General features: G+C 57.5%; 7 protein-coding genes across 7 annotated transcripts; 6 read left to right on the forward strand and 1 right to left on the reverse strand.

Annotated features, from left to right (window-relative positions):
- Positions 1-11: 11 nt before the first annotated feature.
- Positions 12-1,701, forward strand: JCM15063_003431 (uncharacterized protein; the record flags this gene model as incomplete). Its single annotated transcript, XM_076675352.1, has 4 exons — positions 12-233; positions 326-382; positions 459-1,217; positions 1,288-1,701. The coding sequence occupies 4 exons, from the start codon at positions 12-14 to the stop codon at positions 1,699-1,701; spliced, it is 1,452 nt and encodes a 483-aa protein (XP_076537436.1).
- Positions 1,702-1,961: 260 nt separating this feature from the next.
- Positions 1,962-2,849, forward strand: JCM15063_003432 (GNAT family N-acetyltransferase; the record flags this gene model as incomplete). The annotated part of the gene is made up of 5 exons (XM_076675353.1): positions 1,962-2,060; positions 2,139-2,185; positions 2,262-2,342; positions 2,436-2,682; positions 2,784-2,849. The coding sequence occupies 5 exons, from the start codon at positions 1,962-1,964 to the stop codon at positions 2,847-2,849; spliced, it is 540 nt and encodes a 179-aa protein (XP_076537437.1).
- Positions 2,850-3,014: 165 nt separating this feature from the next.
- Positions 3,015-6,237, reverse strand: JCM15063_003433 (uncharacterized protein; the record flags this gene model as incomplete). Its single annotated transcript, XM_076675354.1, has 12 exons — positions 3,015-3,074; positions 3,162-3,292; positions 3,363-3,421; positions 3,497-3,632; positions 3,700-4,045; positions 4,103-4,193; positions 4,265-4,393; positions 4,460-4,528; positions 4,594-5,015; positions 5,082-5,406; positions 5,465-6,070; positions 6,134-6,237. 12 exons carry the CDS (start codon positions 6,235-6,237, stop codon positions 3,015-3,017), a joined length of 2,478 nt encoding a protein of 825 aa, XP_076537438.1.
- A 2,703-nt stretch (positions 6,238-8,940) lies between these two features.
- SST2 (GTPase-activating protein SST2) lies at positions 8,941-11,144 on the forward strand (the record flags this gene model as incomplete). Its single annotated transcript, XM_076675355.1, has 4 exons — positions 8,941-8,999; positions 9,070-9,106; positions 9,167-10,899; positions 10,961-11,144. 4 exons carry the CDS (start codon positions 8,941-8,943, stop codon positions 11,142-11,144), a joined length of 2,013 nt encoding a protein of 670 aa, XP_076537439.1.
- Positions 11,145-12,531: 1,387 nt separating this feature from the next.
- JCM15063_003435 (uncharacterized protein) lies at positions 12,532-16,559 on the forward strand (the record flags this gene model as incomplete). Its single annotated transcript, XM_076675356.1, has 3 exons — positions 12,532-12,621; positions 12,699-15,695; positions 15,774-16,559. 3 exons carry the CDS (start codon positions 12,532-12,534, stop codon positions 16,557-16,559), a joined length of 3,873 nt encoding a protein of 1,290 aa, XP_076537440.1.
- Positions 16,560-17,204: 645 nt separating this feature from the next.
- Positions 17,205-17,969, forward strand: JCM15063_003436 (NDUFA4 family protein; the record flags this gene model as incomplete). Its single annotated transcript, XM_076675357.1, has 6 exons — positions 17,205-17,305; positions 17,447-17,505; positions 17,589-17,654; positions 17,724-17,737; positions 17,808-17,863; positions 17,933-17,969. 6 exons carry the CDS (start codon positions 17,205-17,207, stop codon positions 17,967-17,969), a joined length of 333 nt encoding a protein of 110 aa, XP_076537441.1.
- A 697-nt stretch (positions 17,970-18,666) lies between these two features.
- JCM15063_003437 (uncharacterized protein) lies at positions 18,667-21,498 on the forward strand (the record flags this gene model as incomplete). The annotated part of the gene is made up of 1 exon (XM_076675358.1): positions 18,667-21,498. One exon carries the CDS (start codon positions 18,667-18,669, stop codon positions 21,496-21,498), a length of 2,832 nt encoding a protein of 943 aa, XP_076537442.1.
- Between the last annotated feature and the right edge of the window lie 260 nt (positions 21,499-21,758).

Consider the following 21,758-nt stretch of genomic DNA (forward strand, 5'->3'; position numbering starts at 1 on the left):
ACACTTCGATCATGCCGCCGCTTTCAGCTCCACCATGGCATCGTCGGAGACTCACCATGATCCTAATCGCGATTGGACTACTCTGGTTCCATTGGGTCGTCGCGGCCAAGCTTTCGAACTTGTCGGAATCGCTCAAGGCCGTGCTCGGTGAGACGGACGGCAACGAGCGCGGAGGCGAAGACGAGGGTCAAGGAAGGCTATATGGGATCATTGCGCTCGTTAGGATTGCGAGGGTGAGTCGTCTCGAGCGCGATTGTCGATGCCGAGGCTCATGAGGTCAAGTCGCTCATCATCTTTGTCCCTGACTGATTCCCCGCCAACCCAGCTGTGGTCCCTCTGCTCGGTCGCGATTGCAGGCTGTGGCATCTACGCTATTCTGACGGTGAGTGCATGTCCTTGGGATCAGGACGAGCAAATGACGCTAATGCCGCCTGGTCACGGGGTTCGCGCTCAAACAGACTTCGCTGCCCTTGTTGCGACTGTTCACCCTCAACTCGTTCCTGTCGATCGCACTCGATCTCTTCCTGTTGCTGTTGTCGACCATCTTGGTTTCAGTCTCGAGTTCGTCTTCACGCTCGATCACGACGACCATCTGCCAAACCTTGTCCAACTCGAACTCGCCTAGTGCGGACGACCTCGGGTGGGGCTTGCCAGACCTGTTGGGCCTCTCTCTCGAGGCATGTGAGGAACGGTTCGCCAGCACGGTCGTCACGAGCCTGACCATCTTTGGAGTCGTCGAAGGCGTGCGAGCGTACGCGGCGATTCAATTGCTCGGGTACTACGCCCAACTCGCGAGCTCGAGGAATGCATCCTCGACCCGTGCAGCGATGGCGATGAGTGCTGGACCTGCATCGCGCAGACGGCAGCCCTCCGGAAGCAGTGATCTGCGCATCGACACCGCCATGAACGCCGAGCCAGACCTGATGAGTGAACGGTACTACACTTCTCCCGTCGACGAAGCACCCTCCCTGCGTTCGCCGTCTTCGTCCAAAGGCAAAGGGAAAGCGAAGGATCGGGATAGCTCCGGGTCTAGCAGGAGGGCGACCGACGACGCTCGGATCTTCTTGCTGCCCCGTCCCACTCGTTCCGATGGCGAGGCCGCGCTCGTCCCGCTCGTGAGCGTGACACCAAGCTCCCCGCATAAAACAAGCTTTCCTCTGCCTTCGGATGCCTCGTGCGGGTCCGAAAATGCCAGGATGGTGACTGTCTACCAGCCGGTACGTCTCCTTCAGTTCCGTCTCCCTCGCTCTGACGAATGACTGAAAATTTGCTGGGGGTCTACTTTAGGTCATGATGTCGATCGAAGAGGCCCGTCAGCATGGAGCGTCGGAGCTGATCGTATCGAAAACGAGAAGGTCCCGCTCGTGGTCCTCTTCAGGCGCTCAGCACCACCGATCTCCACCTTCGACCGGATCGTCCTCGGACCGACGCTCGCGTTCTTCAACCATAACGGCCTCGACACCGATGCCATCATCATCAAAGGCCGCACCGTTGCGCTCACCGCTCAGTGTGGTGACAACTTCATCTCCACCTCCTGTTTCCTCCCCGTCCCTCGCGTCCAACTCGTCGCGAACGTTTCATCGTCAGGATTCGGACGATTTGTTGACCCCGACTGCGGGACCTCAGACCCCAAGCGGGTTCGCGGGGCTGTTGCTGGGCGATTTCGAGACAGAAACGCAACAGGTGGACAAGGACGACTGAGCTTTTACATTGTACTCTCCCTCCTAGCTTTTACGTTGTACACCCTCCTTTCATCTTCATTTCGATGCTTTGGTTGTTGTCTGTTGTCAATACTACACATGATTCTTCTCGTGCGAGTCATGTTTGCGGGTGCTCGATTGTTTGTTTCCGTCTGCCAGTTCTGCTCGATCGAGAACAACCGCTCCGACTGTGCCCGGAAGTGCCACAGCATCCCTGTTTGGACCTCATCAGGTCACAACAAGCCAGCCTGCGTGGATCTCATGTCGACCCCCGCTTCATCTTGCGACTCCCGAAAGTACTCGGTTCGGCTATGCACGACTGCGCAGGAGCTCCAACGATGTATGGCAATCCGAAACGAGGTCAGTACACACACACACAGGCTTAGTTTGCTTGCTACTCGACTTTGGACTCCCATGTGACTGATCCGGCTACTACAGGTCTTTTGCATCGAACAAGGGTACGATCCAGCGATTGAAGTCGACGAGTGAGTGTCCCTACTTGCCTCTCGGAAAGCACCGAATCCGCGATAGATTGACAACCCGCTTGCAATTCGTTGAAAGGAAAGATCCTCACTGTGATCATTTTCTTCTCGAACAAGTCGACTCTGATGGCGCATCGAGAGATGTCGGTACTCTGAGATGGTCAGTGGATCCGGAAATACAAATAATAGACAATTTGGTCTAAGGAAGAATGGAGAGAGCTTCTGATCCCTCTCAATCGAGGCGCTCTTTTAGTTATGCAGCACATCCAGACTTGCTCAAACTAGGTCGATTCGCCATCCGTTCAGAGTTTCGTGGGACCGGAGCCGGCCGGTTCCTTGAACACGAGTTCATTTCGCATCTCGAACGACGACAACCAGGGTTGTGCAAGACTGTCACGCTCGACAAACGTCAAGTCGACATCATCGCGTACAGTCAGTGTATCGCGGTCGACTTTTACACGAGGTTGGGCTGGAACACTGTGGGCGACGAATTCCTCGAGGTGAAGCTTGCGCGAATGTTTCCCTATGTCCTCTCGGATGTTCCCATCTCCCACCCATGACTAGAGCTGAACTTTGAATTCAAAAACGTGGGCGCGTACAGGAAGGACAGCCACATATCAAAATCGTCAAGACGGTACGGCTGTTACCAGAAACAGAAGATCCCTGACGGAAATTCGGCACAGCTTTTGTAAATTTAATACATAGTAATACATTAAGTTCAGCGTGAATGTTGTCGAGATGCATACGAGCGAACAACAGCGTAATCGACTTGAGCCAAAATACTAAACGTTAGGGGCGAAACCGGAGATGCGATCTTGATAAATAGGCGAGGTTAGTGGCCCTTTTCCTGCAGCATTGCGAGTCCCGCGTTGCTGCGCAATACGGCCATGTTCTGTCCGAAGAAGGAGCTCGTCAATGCTGGACCTCGAACCACACATGCACGCGCGCCAAACGAGCGAGAGCGGAGAAAGTGCCATACCTGTAGGCTGACTTTGCCCTTTCCTTTCTTAGTACTGAACTCCATTCCTTTCCCACTCATGACGATTTCGAACTGCTCGCGTGCTTTCGACCATTCACCTTTCGAATCAAACAAACGACCGAGCTCATAATCTGCCCTCCTCACATGATCCATTCAGCTCCTCTCGAAGTCACTCAGAAACGACGAGAGAGTGCGACTTACGCGTGAACCAGATCAAGTGATGATCGTGACTGATGTCCTTGCCATGCTTGAGGACATTGCTGAGGTAGGCAAAGCGTTCGGAATTAGCTCATGTTGCGAAGCCGAGCATTGAGAGCAGAGTGAGGCGTTCTCACTTGAATGAGATGAGCGCTTGCTCGTCTGCTTCGTCGATCGGGATCTGGGATTTTTCCGGACGAGCGATAACGTGCGGCTCGGGGTGCGCAATGAATCTGAGAATAACTCCACGTAGGAAGTGGGCGAGGCAGTAATCTACAATGGATGAGAGTCAGCATGGTCTGTCAGGATGTCCATATTCACTCAAGCAAGATTCGCTTACCATCCCAATACTCATCAGACCCTTGACCATACGACGCGGGCTCCTTGACTTGGTGCAAGTCGGCCAGTACGTGCGAGACTTGGTCAAGGTGCCGTTCGAACAGGACGTATCGCGGACTGAGGCCGAGACAGTTCAAAACGTATGCGAGCTCGACTCCCGGCAGCGTGAGCCGGTTGCCCTGTGTCACAAACTTGCGCGCGCGGCGCGCGACAAATTTCTCGAGGGGGATCGATTTGCCTGCAATGCGCTGCATGAGGTCCGGAACGCGCTTCATGATGTCGTTGGCTTGCGCCAAATCCGTCCCCTCCTCGTAAAGAGTTGCTGCTTTGGCATACGCGTATATCGCCTATCGAATACTGGTGAGTGACAGAGCGGAATGCAGCACGTTGAGAAAGAAACGAACCTTGGACCAGTTAGACTCTTTCGACAGCAGGTTGAAGCATTGATAGCCTTTCTCCCAATTGCCCATTGCGAAGGAGACGAGTCCAAGATCCCTGAGGGAGCCGCGACGCAACGCACGATCAGCGTCAGCGCTGAAAGTAAGACCAGAATAAAGCTGAATCACCAGTAGCAAATGTGACCGAGCTGGATGTATTCCCGCTGAGCTTGAATCGCGAGGTGGAAAGACTTTGCAGCGTCGTCGAGCTGCGTTTCAGTCGAATGTAATCGACCTGCAAAGTACAGGAAGAAGATCCTATCGCCGCGCAAGATCGATCAGCATTGTGCCGGTATCGGTATCTCCTGCCGGAATCGAACGCACCCAGTAGGATATCGCTCGAGGTTATAGTGTAGAATGTTGCCGGCGGTCGGAACGTCGACGCCGCCGACCCTGATAGCGGAATGATGATCAGCTCGACATCCTCGTGACAGACAGTCAAACTAGAAGTCGCTCACGGCAGGAAGTTCGAGATTACCAGGTGATGCATCAAGAGCACCATATCGCAGATGGGCTTGCGGATTCCTTCCTTCTCAGGATCTTTGTTAGGCTCTTTTTGTCCAGCTTTCCAGCCTCCCGCTGCCATCAGGGTCGACAAAGCCCAATCGCGATCCCCCGAGAACCCAAAGACCGACATGATCTTGAGCACGGTCGCCGGGAGTAGGGAGAGGATAAGGCTAATCATTCCATTGCCGAGCCTGACGCCGGAACGGAAATCCTCATCGATTGCGGGATCTTCGGTGCCCTCCCCAAAATACGCAGCATCGGCAGCTTCGACGAAACTAGCGAGGGTTCTGTAGATGGCGTAGGCATTGCGCATGTTGAGCGCTTCTTTGAGGAATGCGATGAAATCACCGGAATAGATAATACCGAGGACGGCCTATGATCCCCTTCCGCAGGTGGTCAGTCGGCGTTGAAGGAGCCGATTCAGCAAGAAATAGCTTACCTTGAGGAGAGTGCATTCGGCGAAAATGAGCTCCGCATGTCGCTGGACGAGCGTCATCGAGCGGATGCTGTTCACCGAAGTCGAGCCTTTCGCAATACTGCCAACCTTTTCGAAAAGACCGTGATCTTTCTTGCGCAGAAGCTGTGTTATGTGGATCGAGTCTCGGCAGCACTGGATTGCGGCCTCGAGGTCCTCTGGCTCAAAGGTTGCGAGGGATTTGATGACTTGAATGAGCGAGTAGCCGACACTGTAGTACAGCCTGTGGTCGCAAGCCGCTAGACAGATATCCTCGGCTTCGATCATACGAGATGACAAGAAGAGATGCCTGAGAAAGACAAGTCAGCGACAGAATAATGGCGACAGAAAGACGTATATCGCCTCACATGGCTTTCCATACGACGGCAATATCTTCCTTGATATCGGCTTCGGTCAACTTGACGTCTTCTGCCGTGAGTGATGCTAGGGGTTTGCCAATTTTCGATCTAGTTTTGACGTTTTCCTCCATCTTGTCATTGGCGATCCTTGCCGCTTTGCTCATGGGACCCGTCCGTCTCTTGCCGCTCGACGTGCTCGAGCGCCTGCCGGGACGAGGGCGAACTCTTGCTTCGTCGCTAACGACGGAATCCTCCTGTTCCTCGACTGCTTCTTCAAACTCGCTCGAAGAGTCGCCGGCGGACTCATCCTCAGAATGCGCCGATGACTTTCGCGAGCTGTTCCCGATACTGACCGCTCCAACTCCGGCGCCTACGGCCGCGACAGAACGCGACGCCGCGCTTACGGAACCCTGCGAAGTGGTTCGGCGAAGCGAGGCAGGTCTGCTCGACTCGGAATCTTCATCGTGCATGCTATTCCCGAGAGTCGAGCCCCTTCTTGCGGGTTTTGGAGAGCCGTTCGGCGCATCGGAAGGCAAAGACAGGATCCGGGAGTTCGGAGAGGCAGAATTGAGGGGAAACGAAAGGTCCGATGCGCGGACCTTCTTCGACGAAGCTCTGTGGTAGAAAGAGCGCGCAGTCAGTGAGGTGTGAGACAGTGGAAGCTCTAAATGTACTGACTGAGATGCAAGGGTCGAACTCGTCGAAGCAGATGAAGGGAGGGATGAAACGTCGCTTGACGCTTCAGACTGGCTCGACTTGGACGAGCGTCGGAAGAGTCCCATGGCTTGTTAATCAGAGCGAGGGCGGAGCTCTGGCCGAAGTGTCGAAGTAATGGGAAGCGGGCGACTAAGGTGGGGGAAATCACCGCCGACACCCTTATTTCAGGGGAGGTGCCTCTCCCGCACTGAGCGACATTCTTCGTCTGGCGAATTCCCGCGGTCGCCGGCGACTTCGGCGACAACATTCGCAATATTGCTCTCATAGGGCGAGGCTTCTCGCTGATTCGTGCTCGCAGTCTCAAGGGGCACTACTGACCGGGTCGAGCGCAGACGTCGGCCTCGAGCGCACGAGCTGGACTGGATACAAGGCGGAATTTGTACTCAGCTCGAATGTCGGATCCTTCTTTGGACGAGATCGACATCGTTGCCGATTTTATCGAGGGTTGTACACTCGGGCGGGGGCGAGCACTCGTCATCTCTTCATACCTGGTTCGAGCGGGTGAAAGACTGCCTGGCTTTGAGAATCGCAATTCGGTCGAGATCGAACTTGACCAAAATTGCAACAGACCCCGTCGCTGTTTGATCGTGTCGAATTGCTTCCGGTCCACCCCACATCGCGTATCATGCCATAGACAGGGTATTCTTGACCGCAAGGCGGATCCACTTTCTCGATAGCTTTCGTCCCAATGAAGAGGATCCGACGTCCTCCAGCCAAAACGGCACACACGCCTTTTTGTCCCCAACCCATCGCACTCCCCGGCCCTCTGTAGCCATCTAGCCCGAAGTACGAGCTCTACAGACCACAACAGGCGTCGTCCTTCCTCGCTGACCGTCATCGGGTCAACCTCGTCAGGAAACCTCGCACGGACCCCTCATCCGGTAACTCATGCGCAGAGGAAGAGGGTCACACCCGGACCCGCCGAAGAACAGCACAGGAAAGCCGCAAGGCAAGACGACAGAGACAGCGGCACATTCTCGTGCATTGGCACCTTGCCTCTGAAACCGTCCAACCTGAACATCGTCAAGCTCTCAACCCGCACGTGCATGGATATCTCGGGTTTCGACCTAGGATGACAATCGTGTTTGTCCTGTTATCAGTAGTATTTGTGCGAGTGCATGATCATCGACTACCGATTACTCTGTCGCTTTGCCACTCGGATTGCCTGTGCTTTCCTTCGGCGGTCCAGACCTAATTCTCTTTCTCTGAGACCTCGGCTTTCGACTCTCGATTCCGCCTTTCCCTGCGGCAGCAGCTTTTGCTTGAATCTTCCTGGAAGGAGGGAAGAATCGCCGGTGGTCGGCGAACATAAGTCGATCTTGCACAAGTATCGAAGTCGGTGAGTCCGCTCGAGCAGCCGGCAAGAACAAGCAGTGCTACTCTTCCCGCTCGAGCGGTCGCCGCGGCTCTCGTTGAGACGGTATGGGAAGGCACTAGGACCTTTGGTTGATACTTGTCTCCTTGTACAGGTTTTGCGCTACCCGGTTCGCAGGCAAGCGACCTCACTGTCGTAAGTACTGTCATGAGAAGTACTCGGTACGACAGCTAGCCATGTCGCTCCAAGTACAGGCCTTCTATACTCCTACGCAAACAGGGATCGCAGTCTGTCGTGGTAGTCCTGCCGCTTCCACATCCCGATTTCCGTCTTATTCGCCACTACATAGCGCTGGACAGCCCATGCCACGCTTCACTCCGCCACGCGAGCATCAATGAGGAAAGTCCTGCAAGTGTGGCGACGGGCCAACGGCTTCCTGCAAGCACGGTAGAGGGAGAGGCATTTGGACCATGCAGCTCCTGCACGACGGGGTAGCGGACATAGCCACGGCAGCAGCATGCTTGCTTCATGATATGCTGGCGCGCGGCTGATCGAGCACGCTCCCGAGATAGATCTAGTGATCTTTCCGCTACCGGATGCCGCAGCGACACAAGCCTGGCAGAGTCCACGATTTCGATCACAGTAGCCTTGGCAATCGCGCCTTGATCTCACTGCTGCCCGCGTCGCAGCTCGAGGGTGCCATCTTGCAGCAGTGAGATTGAGAAGGTCAGTTTCAAGGCTAAACGAGCAGTCGCACGCTCGGGAGCAAAGCGACTGGAAGTATCGACGGCAGAAGGAATACATGGCGGAGTAGTCAGGAGGAGAGAGCGAAGACAAAGAAAATCAAAAGAAGGTTGCGCGCGTGGAAGAAGCGAGCTAAGCAACTCAGACAACTTGAGGCCTCCGCAACACATCAAGGACCCACCACGCCTCCGACTCCTGCATCGCCGGACCTACGGCGGTTGGAACCTGTCTGCCGCAGGGTGTGTCTCGTTTGGGTCCCCCAGTGTCCGTCCGCCGCTCTTGTCACTCCTTTGGCCCTGTGAGTCGGTCCAGCCTCTCTCACCCCCAGATCCCGCGAACGGGATGCGTTGCGCCTCGGTGCTGACCTGTCCGATGTCCTCCTCTCGCCGCGATGGCACAGCACCGCCAGTGATCTGACCCCCAGCACCGTGCCGGGCTCGCTCGCCTTCAGCCTTGTCGTCAAGCAGCACACACCTTCTCCACTCACCGAACGCACAGCTCTCCCGACTTCGGGCCCCATTGTCCAGGTGATCGTCAGCCGTGGCCGCTCGCACCTTGTCCCTCGCACCCTTCGGCAGCGGTCAGCCCGTGCAGCTCGACTACTGATCGAACCGCCGACTCTCTTCTTCTGCTCGATCTATTCTTTCCCTCTGAGACTCGCGCGCGACTCTCGCTTGATCCGCCTCGCCTCTTCTGCACGCCCGTCACCATGTCCGCGCAATCCAGGTCAGCCGAGGCGCGCCCCCGGCAGCAACAGAGCAGCCACATGCAAGCTCCCTCCTGCTCTCCTTCCGACCGACGAGCTAGATACTGACATCGCTAGTTCTGCACGTGACAGGCTCAAGACTGGCCGGCGAGGGAATCCCTTCTGCAAGGTTCGCGTCCCTTCCCGGATCGTCCCACTGCACGATCGCTGACCTCTCGCGCCCTTCCAGGATACTCACGACCTCTTCGCGACCCTCATGGTCTCGCTCGACCTGTCAGACCGAACCCGGTTCTTCCGCACGTACAGCAATGCCTTCACGACCGACGATGCCGCCGCCAACCTCGCCTCGTTGCGCTTCTCGCAATCGAATCGGACCACCGATCCGAATGATCCGCAGCGTATTGTCACGACGACGACAACAACGACTTTCTCCATGTCTCGCGACATCGCAAAAGGGATTTGCCAGCACTTCATGGACGCACGGCTGATCGAGAACGCCGCGGATCCGACTACACCCAATTTCAAAGACCGCGGTATCTACCAGATCACGCCCAAAGGGCTACACATCCTCGAGCGGTTCATCACGAAAAACGGCATCTCGGCGGATCACCTGATCCCCGTATTCACTACCCAACCCATCTGCATGAAGCTCCTCCACCTCGAGCGGCGCCAGGCGGACGACGAGATCCACATATCTCGATCCGTGGTCGAGGTTGTGTTCCGTCGCTTTGCGGGCGGGCGGCAGCCGAACTATGTCTCGGAACATCGCGACGAAGGCCGGAACAGCAGCGTGACTCGCCCGTTCCTCGAGAACGTCAAACTCCCCGACGGTTTCGACAGGGGAAACGGATGCGAACTTCAGGACGTGACGGAAAAGACCAAGACTGGAGCCGTCGTCGTGACGAAGCGAGTATTCTCGTCGACCGGTGCAGTCGACTGGCTGCTGGACTATGCCACCTGTTGCTGCCGCGAGGAAGCCGGCGAGCTCATGGCGCATATGACTCGCTATGGGCTGGTCGCGCTGTATGCGGATCGCTCGAGGACCGGGGACCGGGTCACCGTATCAGAAGTCGTCGGAAGTACGGGCCAAGCCGCAGAGTACCGATACGGACCGCGGGTGCTGTACCGTATTACAGAAGAGGGGCAGCGGGTGGCAACAACACCAGGAGAAGGTGCGGGAGTGCTGAGAGCAGGGCCCGACGTCAAGGTCTCGTCAGATGCGGGAGGTGGGAAGCGCGATTCGGCTAGCCTCGCAGGACGGGACGACGACTCGAAATCTACCATCAGTTCGGGTGAGAGATCCAATTCCGCAATCAGCTCGCCGCAACCGGACACCATCGGCTCGGGACCCGGGTTGAGCAACATTGAGGGGTCGATTGTCGGGAAGAAGGGAATGGCGGACCTGTTCAAATCAGGTCTGCATGACAAGGCGGCAACTACGACATGGAACAAAGATCAGCACTCGACGACGACTCGGCTGCGAGCGATTCTCGACGACCCTCAACTTCGAAGCCTGTTCAGAGACTTCCTGCGCGCCAACTACTGCGACGAAAACCTCGGATTCTGGATTGAAGTGAGCGACTTCCGGCGGCGGTTCTCGACGACCTCTTCCGCGGTTGGCGCCTCGTCGAAGCGCAAGCAAGGTATCACAGCCTCGAACGCCATGGTGACTCACCAGCAGAATCTCGTTGCCGCCGCTCTGCATATCTACAACAACTATCTCGCGCCATTATCGCCGAACGAGCTCAACATTGATCACAATCTGCGTGCTGATGTTGTCAACTACGTCAACCGATGCCTGGCTGAAGTGGGCGCGAAGAGCACCGGCGCAGATGCCGATGCACAGGAAGCGATCCCGCCGCTTCGGGCAACTCAGGTTCAGACCTTGTTGAGGCAGTACGAACGGATACAGGAGCATATCTTTCGGCTGCTCGCAACGGACCAAGTTCCGCGGTTCATCAGGTACGTCTGCATTTGCTTGATACGGACTTGAAAGTCTTCACTGACCGACACTCGTGTCTAGAACCGAGCCTTTCATTGCCGTTATGGAACCTTCCACGCCCGCCGCGGCGTCAACTGCATCTCTGCCGTCAACCAACTCTGTCTCCTCTACGCCACCCAACATCCCTTCGGCATCGTCAACGCCTCCGCCACCGGCCGCAACAGCAGCCAAGCCGTCACCATCGAGTGCTTTGACCGCAGCATAATCCGTCAATCGTCTGTATCGCCGTTACCCAGTTTCTCGCATAACCCGTCTCCGCAATGATCCCGTTCCCGTTTGATTTTTCTCGAAACCACCGCCTCTGCCTTACCCTCGAACCATTTCCCATGTCGTCATTTGCCAGTATCTGTACTTTTCGAGCAGGCGTTTTCCTTTTACCTTACCTTCGTTCGCCTCTTGCGATTCAGTTGGATGCAGTCGCTCTTCCTCTTTCTACATCGTCTCGTCGTTTTTTGTTTGTTTTTGGCTTGCCTGTTGAGTCCTGTTTGCGACTGTGGTCAGCATAAGGCTCTGTTCACTTTTGGGTACTTGAAATATCGCTCAATCCTCGACCACACATGTGCCCCGTGGGTTTTTCTTTCTTTCCCACCTTGGCTCTCGCTACGGGTTCCATGCTTGCTCTCGCGTGGTGCTATCGGAGGAGAGCAGCCTGAGAGAGCGGAAACGCGAGAATTATAATAACTATGAGACTAAAATTGCCATTACTGTTCAAACGCGCATCGACCCCGAAGCGACTTCGCTGGCGAGAATGGTATTGCGCGCGCATAGTCCTGCTCGCTCTGGACGAGCTCGAGACGCAGATCTCGGCAGTGTGACCTGGAGAAATAAGCGAGATGGCTGGGAAACACGAAATGTCTCAGTGACACCTTCCTAACGCGGAACGGTTCCAGTCTCTCTCCCTGTCTAATAAGGGGAGGATTCCCGACGCCATCACCATCCCGAGTGTTGTGCGCTTTGCTTACACCTCTCGCTCTCTTCCCGTCTACCAAGAACGCGCAAACGCCGTGCCCCGCAGCGACAGACGACCGTTTCGAGCCACTCGCCTGAGCACATTCCCTCGCCGGCACGCGCGCGCGACTGTCTCTCTTCCCGTGTCTCTGTCTCTCACGTCCGTCACCACCAGTCCTGCCGTCTGCGCGCTTCGACACTCGATTGAGGGCATCAAAGACTGACACGGATACACCTCTAGCAAAGCACGCTCGCCTCGGATCCGGAACGCTCGACGCGCAAGAATCGGCTCACGCGCCGCAGTGACGAGAACCAGCCCTCTCTCGAATCTGGGTCTTTACGCGTAGCAGGACACACAGGTCGCTTGAGTGAGTTCTTGTGTCCGTCTGCCTGATCTCGCACGTGGGTTTGTCACTGGCTCGAGCGAGAGATTGACGGTCGTTGCCCCTTTGTGATCAAACGCCAGCACAGCATCCGCACAGTCGTTTCATCCCTCGCCTGTCCGACTCTCGCTTTTCCCGCCCTGTCAAGTACAGACAGCTCGGCGTGCAGTGCACTCCAGCTTCGACCACTCGGTAAGAGACTCGCTTGCTCGCTTGCCTCGCGTGGCTCACTCTACCTCTTCCTACAGTTTCACGTCCATCATGTCGACCGCTGCGCTCGCATACTCTCTCGCTGGCAAAGATGCCGCTGCAAAGGAACGCGAGGACAGGCTCCTCGCAGCCAAGAAGAAGGTGCGTGTTCGCGTTTCGTGAACCCCATACGCCTGCGGCCCCAACTCACGCGTTTCTTGCCTCTGTGCGCCCAACAGCTCAAGCTGTACAGAGCCCGAACTTCTCAGCGCGCGTCCACCGCCTCGACTTCTGCCATCTCGACCGACTCGGCATCCCCGCGGCGAGACTCGCGACGACAATCGACTTTGCTCTCGAACGCTTCGATATCTTCGCGAGCGGATGTGACGGGACTGCACCAGCATCGCAGGTCTCTCTCAAAAACCGGCTTCTTGGCGGGAGACGGAGTAAAGAGTCACAGCAAGCGACTGTCGCGATCGCGCGCATCGCGAGGCTCGATCAGCAGTTTCCAAGTTGGCGGCAAAGCAGCGGGACACGGACACACGCGATCGAGAGCGTCGATTTCGATTTCAAAGTCGGCTCCCGCGCCCACGGTCGAAGAGGACCTACAAGAACAAACCCCTACAATTGCGGGACCCTCTCGTTTCTCTGGCCTCAATGCCCCTCCGAGTTGGCAACAGCAACGAGTGTTTCCGTCCTCGGCCGACTCGGTCCGCCCTGCTTCCGCCCAGCTCGCGAACCTCCCACTTCAAGCGTCGACTCCGCTCCCTCCCGCGCCCGCCCCGGGCGCTCCTGCCAACCACGGTCGTCACGGCTCGCGTCACACTCGACGATCATCCGTCGCAAACTTCCGCGAATCCCTGGAAATCGTCTCTGGTACCAACCTGCCACTACCAAGCAGTCTCCACGCTACCGTCTCGTCCTTTGCGCCACCAGCCACGCACGGTGCCGTTTCCCCCGCATCTGCCGCGTCCCGGTCTCCTCTGCCTCCGGCGCCCGCATCTCTTCCAGCATGGTCGAACGACCCGCGCCAGGTGCTCGAAGCGCTCAAAGAGCGAGGGAGATTCGAAGACGAAGGATCCATGTCGCCTGAGCAGACCCGACAATCGGCCCTAGAAGCGCTCGAAGGCCGCGTCGCTGCTCCCTCGCCTGTGATCTCGCTCGGCAACGAGCAACCCGGTGAACTGCTTGCGGCTCCGATGCCAGTCCAAGGTACCGCCCTCAGCCCGCTCCCCGCAAACCAAGGCTTTTCGTCCAGTCCGATGATCGGTCTCGGCGTAGGCGTGTCGGCCAAGCGCAACAGCTGGGGCTCTATCGGAAACGCAGCGACCTTTGCCGCGGCTGGTGGTCAGGGCGCGATGGAATTGGGAGGTATCGAGGAAGAAGACGAGGAAGAGTATGACGAGCGACGAACATCGACTCCAGTCTCGTCGCCTCGACGGGGCAATGGTCGGTCGCCACGGAAGCGAGCCGACAGCATCCGATCCAAGGATGACCCAGCGGTGAACCCGCGGCGTTCCTCGATCCGACCGCTGTCTCTCTCGCTCGCGTCCACGTTCTCCTCCGAGGGCCCTCCACCAAGCTCGCCTTTTGGACTACGCGCGAGCGGTCCTCCGTCTCCCGTCGACGAGCGCGCTGCGCATTCTCCCGGCGAGAAGCGTCACATTTCTGTCTTCCACTCGCTCGCTGCCTCGCAGCTCGGCAACGGACTGCCAGTCTCTCCCAATCTGTCCACCGCTTCCGGCTCGAAACAGAAAGGCGGTCTCCGCTCGCTCTCGATCGGTCATCCGAGCTCAACCACGACGGCTTCGGCTCTAGATCGCCGATACCCTTCGAGATCAGCCTCTGTCGGAACCAACGCTTTGAACGCACAAACGACCCCTCGTCGATTGTCTGCATTGCCGCCAGCCAAACGCTCCTCGCTCTCCTACCGAACCGACTCTGCAACTCTTGAGGGACAAAAGCGCATCTCGCGTTTCTCTTTCACCTCAAACAGTCATCCTGTACCGACCAGTCCGACCGTCTCGACTGCCAACTACTCGAGCTTCCCCTTCGGCGTAACTGGTGGCTTCGGTGACCTCGAAGTCGACGAGGAGGAAGAGTCGTATGACTCGCGCCCTCCCTCTGTGCTCGGCAACTCGAACTCGGCGCACTATGAAGCCGAACTCGCGACTCTCCGCTCTCAACTCGAACAGCTCGAGTTGCAACGCTCGCGCCTTGAATCGACTCATGCGCTCGAGATTGCCGAATTCGAGAAGAAGATGTCTGAAGAAGCCGGCGAGATGCGATCGCGCATTGCCGACCTCGAACGACAGCTCGAAGACGAACGCAACGCGCGCAGGATCGAAGCCGAAGGGCTGCAGCGAGAAGTGTCGATGGCGAAAGAAGCAGTCACCGACCTCACCGACGAGCGCGACTCGCTCCGCGAAGACGTCGATGGCTGGCGCCTGCGATGCAACAAGCTCGAGGCGAGCCTCAAGAAGGAGCGCGAGGATGAGACACTGGCTGAGGCTCAAGGCAAGCTCATTGGCGAGATGCGGGACCAGATCTACACTCTCGTCGCGGCGCTCGAGCGCGAGCGCGGCGACCACGGCGAGACGAGGAAGGAGGTCGAGAGGATGCTCGAAGAGCGCGTCCGGGAAGTCGTTAGCGAGGTCCAGTCGCCGCAACAGTACCAATCGCAACCTGCTTCGCAGCAACAACCTCAACGATCCGATAGTGTCGCGCTCGACATGGGCATGATGGTCGGCGATGACGAAGACGATGATGAAGAGTTTTCGCTCGGCTCGCACTACCACCAGTCCAAGACGACTTCGGATGCAAGCATGATGTCCGGCTCGTCATTCGGTCACTCGTTCTCTGGCAACACGACCGAAGACACCTCGATCGGCACTGACTTGGAGGACTCGTTCTCGAACAAGTTGTCCTCGCCTCGATCCGGTCACTCGTCTTTCAACAGCATTCCTTCGGCGTTCGGCTCCGCGCCCAACTCGGTCCGCGGTCGCGATTCAGACGTTGCTGCTGCTCTCGGTCAACTCGACACGCTCGCCGAGGAGGACGAGGAAGACGAGGAAGCTGCACTTGGCGGCAACTCGCTGAGTCACGACGATCGCGTCAGGCTCGATTCATCCGGTTCGCAACTTTCGAGCTCGACGACGTCGGACATGATGCCGAAGACTCCGGACAAGATTTCGAGCGATCACAACCGCTCCCACTCTTTCATCCGCCACTGGAGTGTGAGTATTTTTCGCGCAGGCCTACTTCTTTTCCGCCGATTCCTGTACTGACTTTTCCGCTTCCTTTTGCACCTGCAGTTCCCCAAGGGTAGCGTTTGCTCGTCCCGAGTCTCGTACGAAGAGGAGGATTCGTCCTTCTTTGGCTACAACAAGCACGACTCGCTTCCTCCGCTGCCCATCTCGGACAACATCCTCCCGCCTTTCCTCTCGGCAAGCCTCGATGTCGACGAGGACGACCTCACCGTACTCTCGACTCGCGACGGGCACGTCTCGAACGGATCAATGTCCGCGCGCAACCACGCCCGCCGACCCTCCTCGCCTCGTCCCCTTGACCGCATGAACCCTCATGCTCGCCGGTTCTCGGGTCAACACGCCATGAAGGCGCCTCCGGTCTCGCCGTCTGCCCTCGTCACGGTTGCTCTCTCGAGCCAACAGCAGCGCGCTCCTCTCGCTTCTCCTTCGCAATCCATCTCTTCGTCCGTTTCGGGCAACAAGTCGCTCTCTCGTCTGTCGTTTGGCGCGCTGATCGGCTCGATCGGAGGCTGGTCCCCCTCAGCTTCGAGCAGCGCGTCTTCCCTGCCTGCGCCCGCGACGGCCAAGCTCGGTCTCGCAAGCGCCGCTGTGCCCGTGCTCGCCGAAGAGGAGGAAGACGACGAGGACGAGTCAGACTCTGAAGGCCAAGAGGAAGACATGTACATAACGACGACCACGCACGGCACGCCGCGCCAGCTTCAGCACCAGAACCAGCGCCCGCGTCGGTACATCAAGCCGACCGAGGTTCCTCGACCGGTCGCTGCACGCCTGCACCTGCTCAACTTTGTCGGCTCGGCGTGCTGTTCGGCTGGCCCCGTCTTTGTCGTCTGAGCGCAAAAAATTGAAAACCTCACCGATACCCTCCCTAATGATCCATTTACCCCTTCTCTCCTCACGACCCATGTATCCTTCTCCTCTTTGGTGTTCTAGCGTACCTTGATTTTCCCGTCGTCAGTCAAGCCTGATTTTATGTTGCATTGTCTTTTTTGGCCCAGTCTTTCAAGCAAGTTGACGAGCGCGTTCGAGATAGTCAGAAGTGCATGCGACTATTTGTCCTGGCCCAGAGCTAGCCTACGCGATATGAGAAACAATTGTCGCGCTCGAAGACTCTATCTTAGCGCTCGGGTTACACGGCACGAGCGCACACGGCATTCAGGTGGCGAAACGTCGCCGCACAGATCGATGGTGAGGAGCGGCCCAGAGGCTTGAAGCCTCGCACTGCCAAGGGTGCCGTCCTTCGCCGAGTTACGGAATCGTGAGGCGATTATTCCGTGCGAGGGATACTGAACGTTTTCGCCGCCACGGCCGAGGCCCGGTCGACGCGATTTTTGCTCGAGTGCCAACAAAGGCTCCTGTCCTCCAGCCTCCTCGCTTCTTCACTTGTACGCACACGCTTGCCCTGTATTGACTATCGCCTGTACTCTGTTTCACCACTTGTACCCCTTGCACGCCCTCCCTTCACGCCTCCAGATCAAGATGATTGGTCCTCTCGCCGCCCGCAACGCACGTCAACTCTCGCTCCGTGGTGTCCGCCAGGCCTCGACCGCGCAGCAAGCTGCTCAGCAAGCCAAGAAGACGTGAGTCACTGTTGTCGCGACGCTTGGCTGTGCCGGATGCTGACGATCCGATTACATCTCGTTCTCAACTGTGTCCCGATCCATCCCGCTTCGCCACCGCCTCGTGCCGATCTCTCAATGACTATGCCGCCGTGATTGCAGCTTCTGGCAAATCTGGTACGAGCCGGCCGCGCTCCCCATTGTTGCCGTTGTCGGTACCGGTGAGCCCACAATCACACCTTCCGAACTTGCCCTGCCCGACTTTGGCACTGACCCTGATGTTCCTTCCGCTTGTGACTATCAGCTTGCTTCGGTGCTGCTTGGTACCTCACCCGCCTCGCTCGCGGACCTGACGTTATCTGGGACCGACGTGAGTCGTCTCTCTCCGAAGCCATGACAACGCAGGGCTTCTTGCTGACCCTTCTGCTGAATCGAACAGACGGAAACCCCGAGGTCCGTTGATGGTCAGATCGCCAAGTCAACATGCAGACGATGGAAGCTGACATATGTGCCACGATTTTAGCCCTGGAACAACGTTGAGCCCGGAACCAACACCAAGATGCACGCCATCAACAAGGAGTGAGTTCTGATTCCCTCAAAAACGGTTGGAAGAAGTTCAGAAACTGACGACGGTCGTTCTTTGCTCAGGTTCTTCACCAAGGAGTACTCGCGCGACAAGTTCTAAGCAGCTCTCGCCTCAAGATTCATCCTCTTTAGACAGTCCTGTTTCGGTTCCCCCTCCTTTTTGATCTGTACCGCCCGAATACCTCCTCTGCTGCTTTGCCAGATTGCGCTAGACCTACCTTAGAGGATACAGCGAGTTTCGCGTACACTTTCTCTCTCTCTCCCGTACTCTGCACTTTTATACATATCTCGTACCGTCTTTTCTGCGCGCGAGTATGATTTCCGAGAGTTGTCGGCAGAGCGCGCGTCAGGATTCAAAGAATATTCAAGTGCTCACGCGCGCAGCGCCGCGTGCCGTTTCGTCACCACTCTCGGAATCATCTTGCGACTTCTTCGCAAGGCGCGCCTAAGCGCTTGATTAGCACTGGCGTCCCCATTGCCGCCGGGCGGCAACGCTATCGATCGATTCGGGCCGCTCGACCCGACTCAAGTTGAACGAGAACGCGAACGAGTTCGACTCGCTGCATTCCTCCTAGGTAAGTCTCTCGAATTGCTTGGACATGCCAGGCTTCTTTGGTTCAGCAAGATCCTGACGCGCTTGGCCCCGGGGCCGGCGCATTGCAGCCGAAGATCCCAACTCGACGAGCGCTCTTCACGCTTCGGCCCTCCTGCAACCGTTCGAGCACCTTCTCACCGATGCGACTACAAACAGCTCTCTGTCGTTCTCTCGAGTGGGATCGACCGACGGAAGTTTCGAGATGATCGCGAACGGGTTCGACGACGATGACGCCGCGGTCGTGCGCCCTGGCGCCTACTCGGCAACCGCTTCGAGTCCCGTCATGTCTCGCAGGATGAGCATGTCGAGCTCGTTCGCGCTGGGTACAGGCGAACCGAGGGAGTGGACTCGAGACGAAGAAGCTCAGCTCGATCACGAGTGGGGCTTGAGCCGCATTGGTTCGTCCGCGGCTGGCTACGACAGCGAGGGAGACATGACTGGAGTCGGACTCCGCACGATCCCGAGAAGTGATTCTGGGAGGATCCTCGCGAACGAGGGCGCGACCGAGCGGGAAGGAGAGCTCGGGCTAGGCGCGAATCACGACGAACTCGAGGGGGAGCAAGAGGTGCTCGAGACCCAGTCGATACCGGGCCTAGATCACAAGCGCCGGCAGTCGTTCTCAGCGTCAATCCTCGACGAGCTCGAAGGACGACTTCAGCGTCAAGGCAACGATTTGACCCCTGAGGAGGAAGCGGACGCTCGCGCTCGAGCAGAGGTCATATTGCAAGAACACTCGGACGGACCTCGAATCAAGGTCATTGAACGACAGAAACGCAGTCGAACCTTGAGCAACAATACGGCACTCGATTTTCCCCTTCTGCCGGCCATGTCCGCCTCTCTGGAAGAATTCGTCGAATCGAGCAAACCACCGGGCAAAGCTCGAACCGACTCTTTATTCGCCCGCCCCGGAAGTGCGCTTGCATTCTCTCCGAGACCACGTACCGACTCGAACGAATCGGACGCGGTTTCGCGATTTCGAACTACGACTCATGACACTGAAGCGACGCGTGCTTCCCAAACCGACTCTGGCCCGACTCGACCCCCTTCTGCCATGTCCATGACAAACTCCGTCTTCACCTCCAGATTTGATCCCAACGTCATTCGTGTGCAACGCGAAGGGCAGATGGCGGAGCGACCCCAATTCTCGAACACGGCAGCAGGTCGACGTCCAGATGTCGTGTTGATGCCTGCACCTCTAGCGGGCCAACGATCGACACTGCTCAAGAAACCCCGGAAAGAGGGTCCTTCGGGCGATTCGAGTCAAGACGAGGCGGGCAGCGAGGACGAGGATGATGCGGAGGAAGATCAACCGCAGCGGCCGGCCGGAGCGCTGTACGGTCGAAGCTTGATGGACGTGATGGAAGAGCGGAAAGCTCTGCTCAAGGCACAACAACGAGCCTACGTTCCTGGAAGTGACGGCCGTCGAGGAATGATGGACTGGAGGGACAGTCCGCCAATAGCTCCCGAATCCCTCGCGTCGCAAGGTGCACTCGCAAAACTCGAAGGGCGGGCTGACGAAGGTGTACCAGAAGGCGAGGAAGAGGTTCCGCTCGCGCTCTTGCCAGCTGGACGCACGGTCCGGAACAGACCGAACTTGAAGCAATCTCCGCAGGCGCGCTCGGGGATGTCGATCTTCGGGCCCGACTTGCTCTACCAGAGAGAGCTGGCCGCCGCGCGGAAGATGGAAGAGGAAGAACGTCTCGCGAATGAGGAGATCGAGCGCCGGGCTCGGGAAGTCGAGGAGAAACGGCAGATCAGAGAGGAACGACGCAGACTCAAGAAGAAGATGGGCAGCAAAGCCCTCCAACACAGGGACTTGGTCGATCAGCAACTGGCTTCGGGTCAATTCAAGACACCGGCTGATCTGTTGCGAGAGTCTCAATCCGGTACGATGCTGCCGTGTACATTTCTCTCAAAGCCGTATTCGCTGACAGCCACATCAATTGCTGTCCTGAATCCAATAGCAGCGAGTGGTCCTGTGATTGCAGACCAAGGTGGCGCTCGAATGCAGCACGGCCCGACTCCCTCGATATCGATACCTCTCGGCCTGGCCACCTCCGGTTCGGATTGGTTCGTGCCGACAACGGAGGAGATAAGAGACCCTCTGGACGAAGAGGACGAAGAAGAAGGAGGATTCCGACCACGGCCACTCGGCGGCGTCTCGCATCAGGCGGCCGGAAATGGCTTTCATGATTCAGATTCGGAAGACGCCGAATCAATTCCAGATATTGCGGGCCACATTCAGGACCATGTCGTCGAGCCTAGAATGCGGCAACTTCCGCTACCCGGTGCGCCAAGTACCGAAGAATCTGGGGCCTATGAGGAGGACGAGGATGAGGTTCCGCTCGGACGACGATACTCGCGCCAATCTCTCGCGCTCATCTCGCCTGCGAAATTTGAAAGAGATGCTGCAGAACGGCTACCTCGCCAGCACTCGCCCGAAACTACGACCTCTCGCTTACAAGCCAATCCCTCACCCGACCAAGCAACTCTCGCTGCCATGGTCCAAGATGATCCCGAATCAGAAGACGATGTGCCTCTCGGCAAGCGGTACTCGACCATGCAAGCCACCGAAGGCGCCGAGGACGACGACATGCCTCTCGCTCTGCGCCGCCTGTCGCTCGCACCTCCGGCAGTGGTGGCGACGCGGTACTCGGATCGGTTCCAGCCCCGTGCCACGATTGTCGATCTCGACGAGGAGGATCTGGACGCAGATCACGTCGAAGTACTTCATCCGGACGTCACAGCAGCGTCGGACGGAGCTGATTCGGACGACTTGCCGCTTGGGCACAAGCAAGGATTCTCGGGTCAGCCGTTCCAACCGCACCCTTCGATGCAGTTTCCCTCGCAATCCTTTGTACCGCCCATGCCGATGTACGGGTTCCCGTCGGCTTCACCGCTGTACCAGCCGCCTCTTCCTGATGCGTCGATGCAGCTCGCGCTCGCTCAGATGCAAATGCATGCCGCCGCGGTGTCAGGGGCCAATGGAGGACCCCGCGACGGGATCGAAAGTTGGCGGCGGAGCGTGATGTGAGCGAAGTCGGTATCCGAGCGTGCCTTCTCAGCCTGCGCGCAGGTCCCTCAGATCGCAGCTATGCTTATCTTGTCTGTTTCTCGTTTGTTTCTTTGTTCGTTGTTTCATCGTACTTGCGCATGTAGAGTTTCTGTCCGTAGTGTTGTATCGGGCACGTGATGTCGGTAAATTTTCCCTTATCGCCGCCGGTTGTCCCGCGTGGCGGCGCCAAGTCGTGTGGTGCCAATCGAATTGCGCCTCTCCGCTTGCTCTCTCACGCC

Source organism: Sporobolomyces koalae (assembly GCF_050403365.1).
Source record: "Sporobolomyces koalae JCM15063 DNA, S_koalae_JCM15063T_v1_ctg1, whole genome shotgun sequence".
In the NCBI taxonomy this organism is placed as follows: Eukaryota; Fungi; Basidiomycota; class Microbotryomycetes; order Sporidiobolales; family Sporidiobolaceae; genus Sporobolomyces; species Sporobolomyces koalae.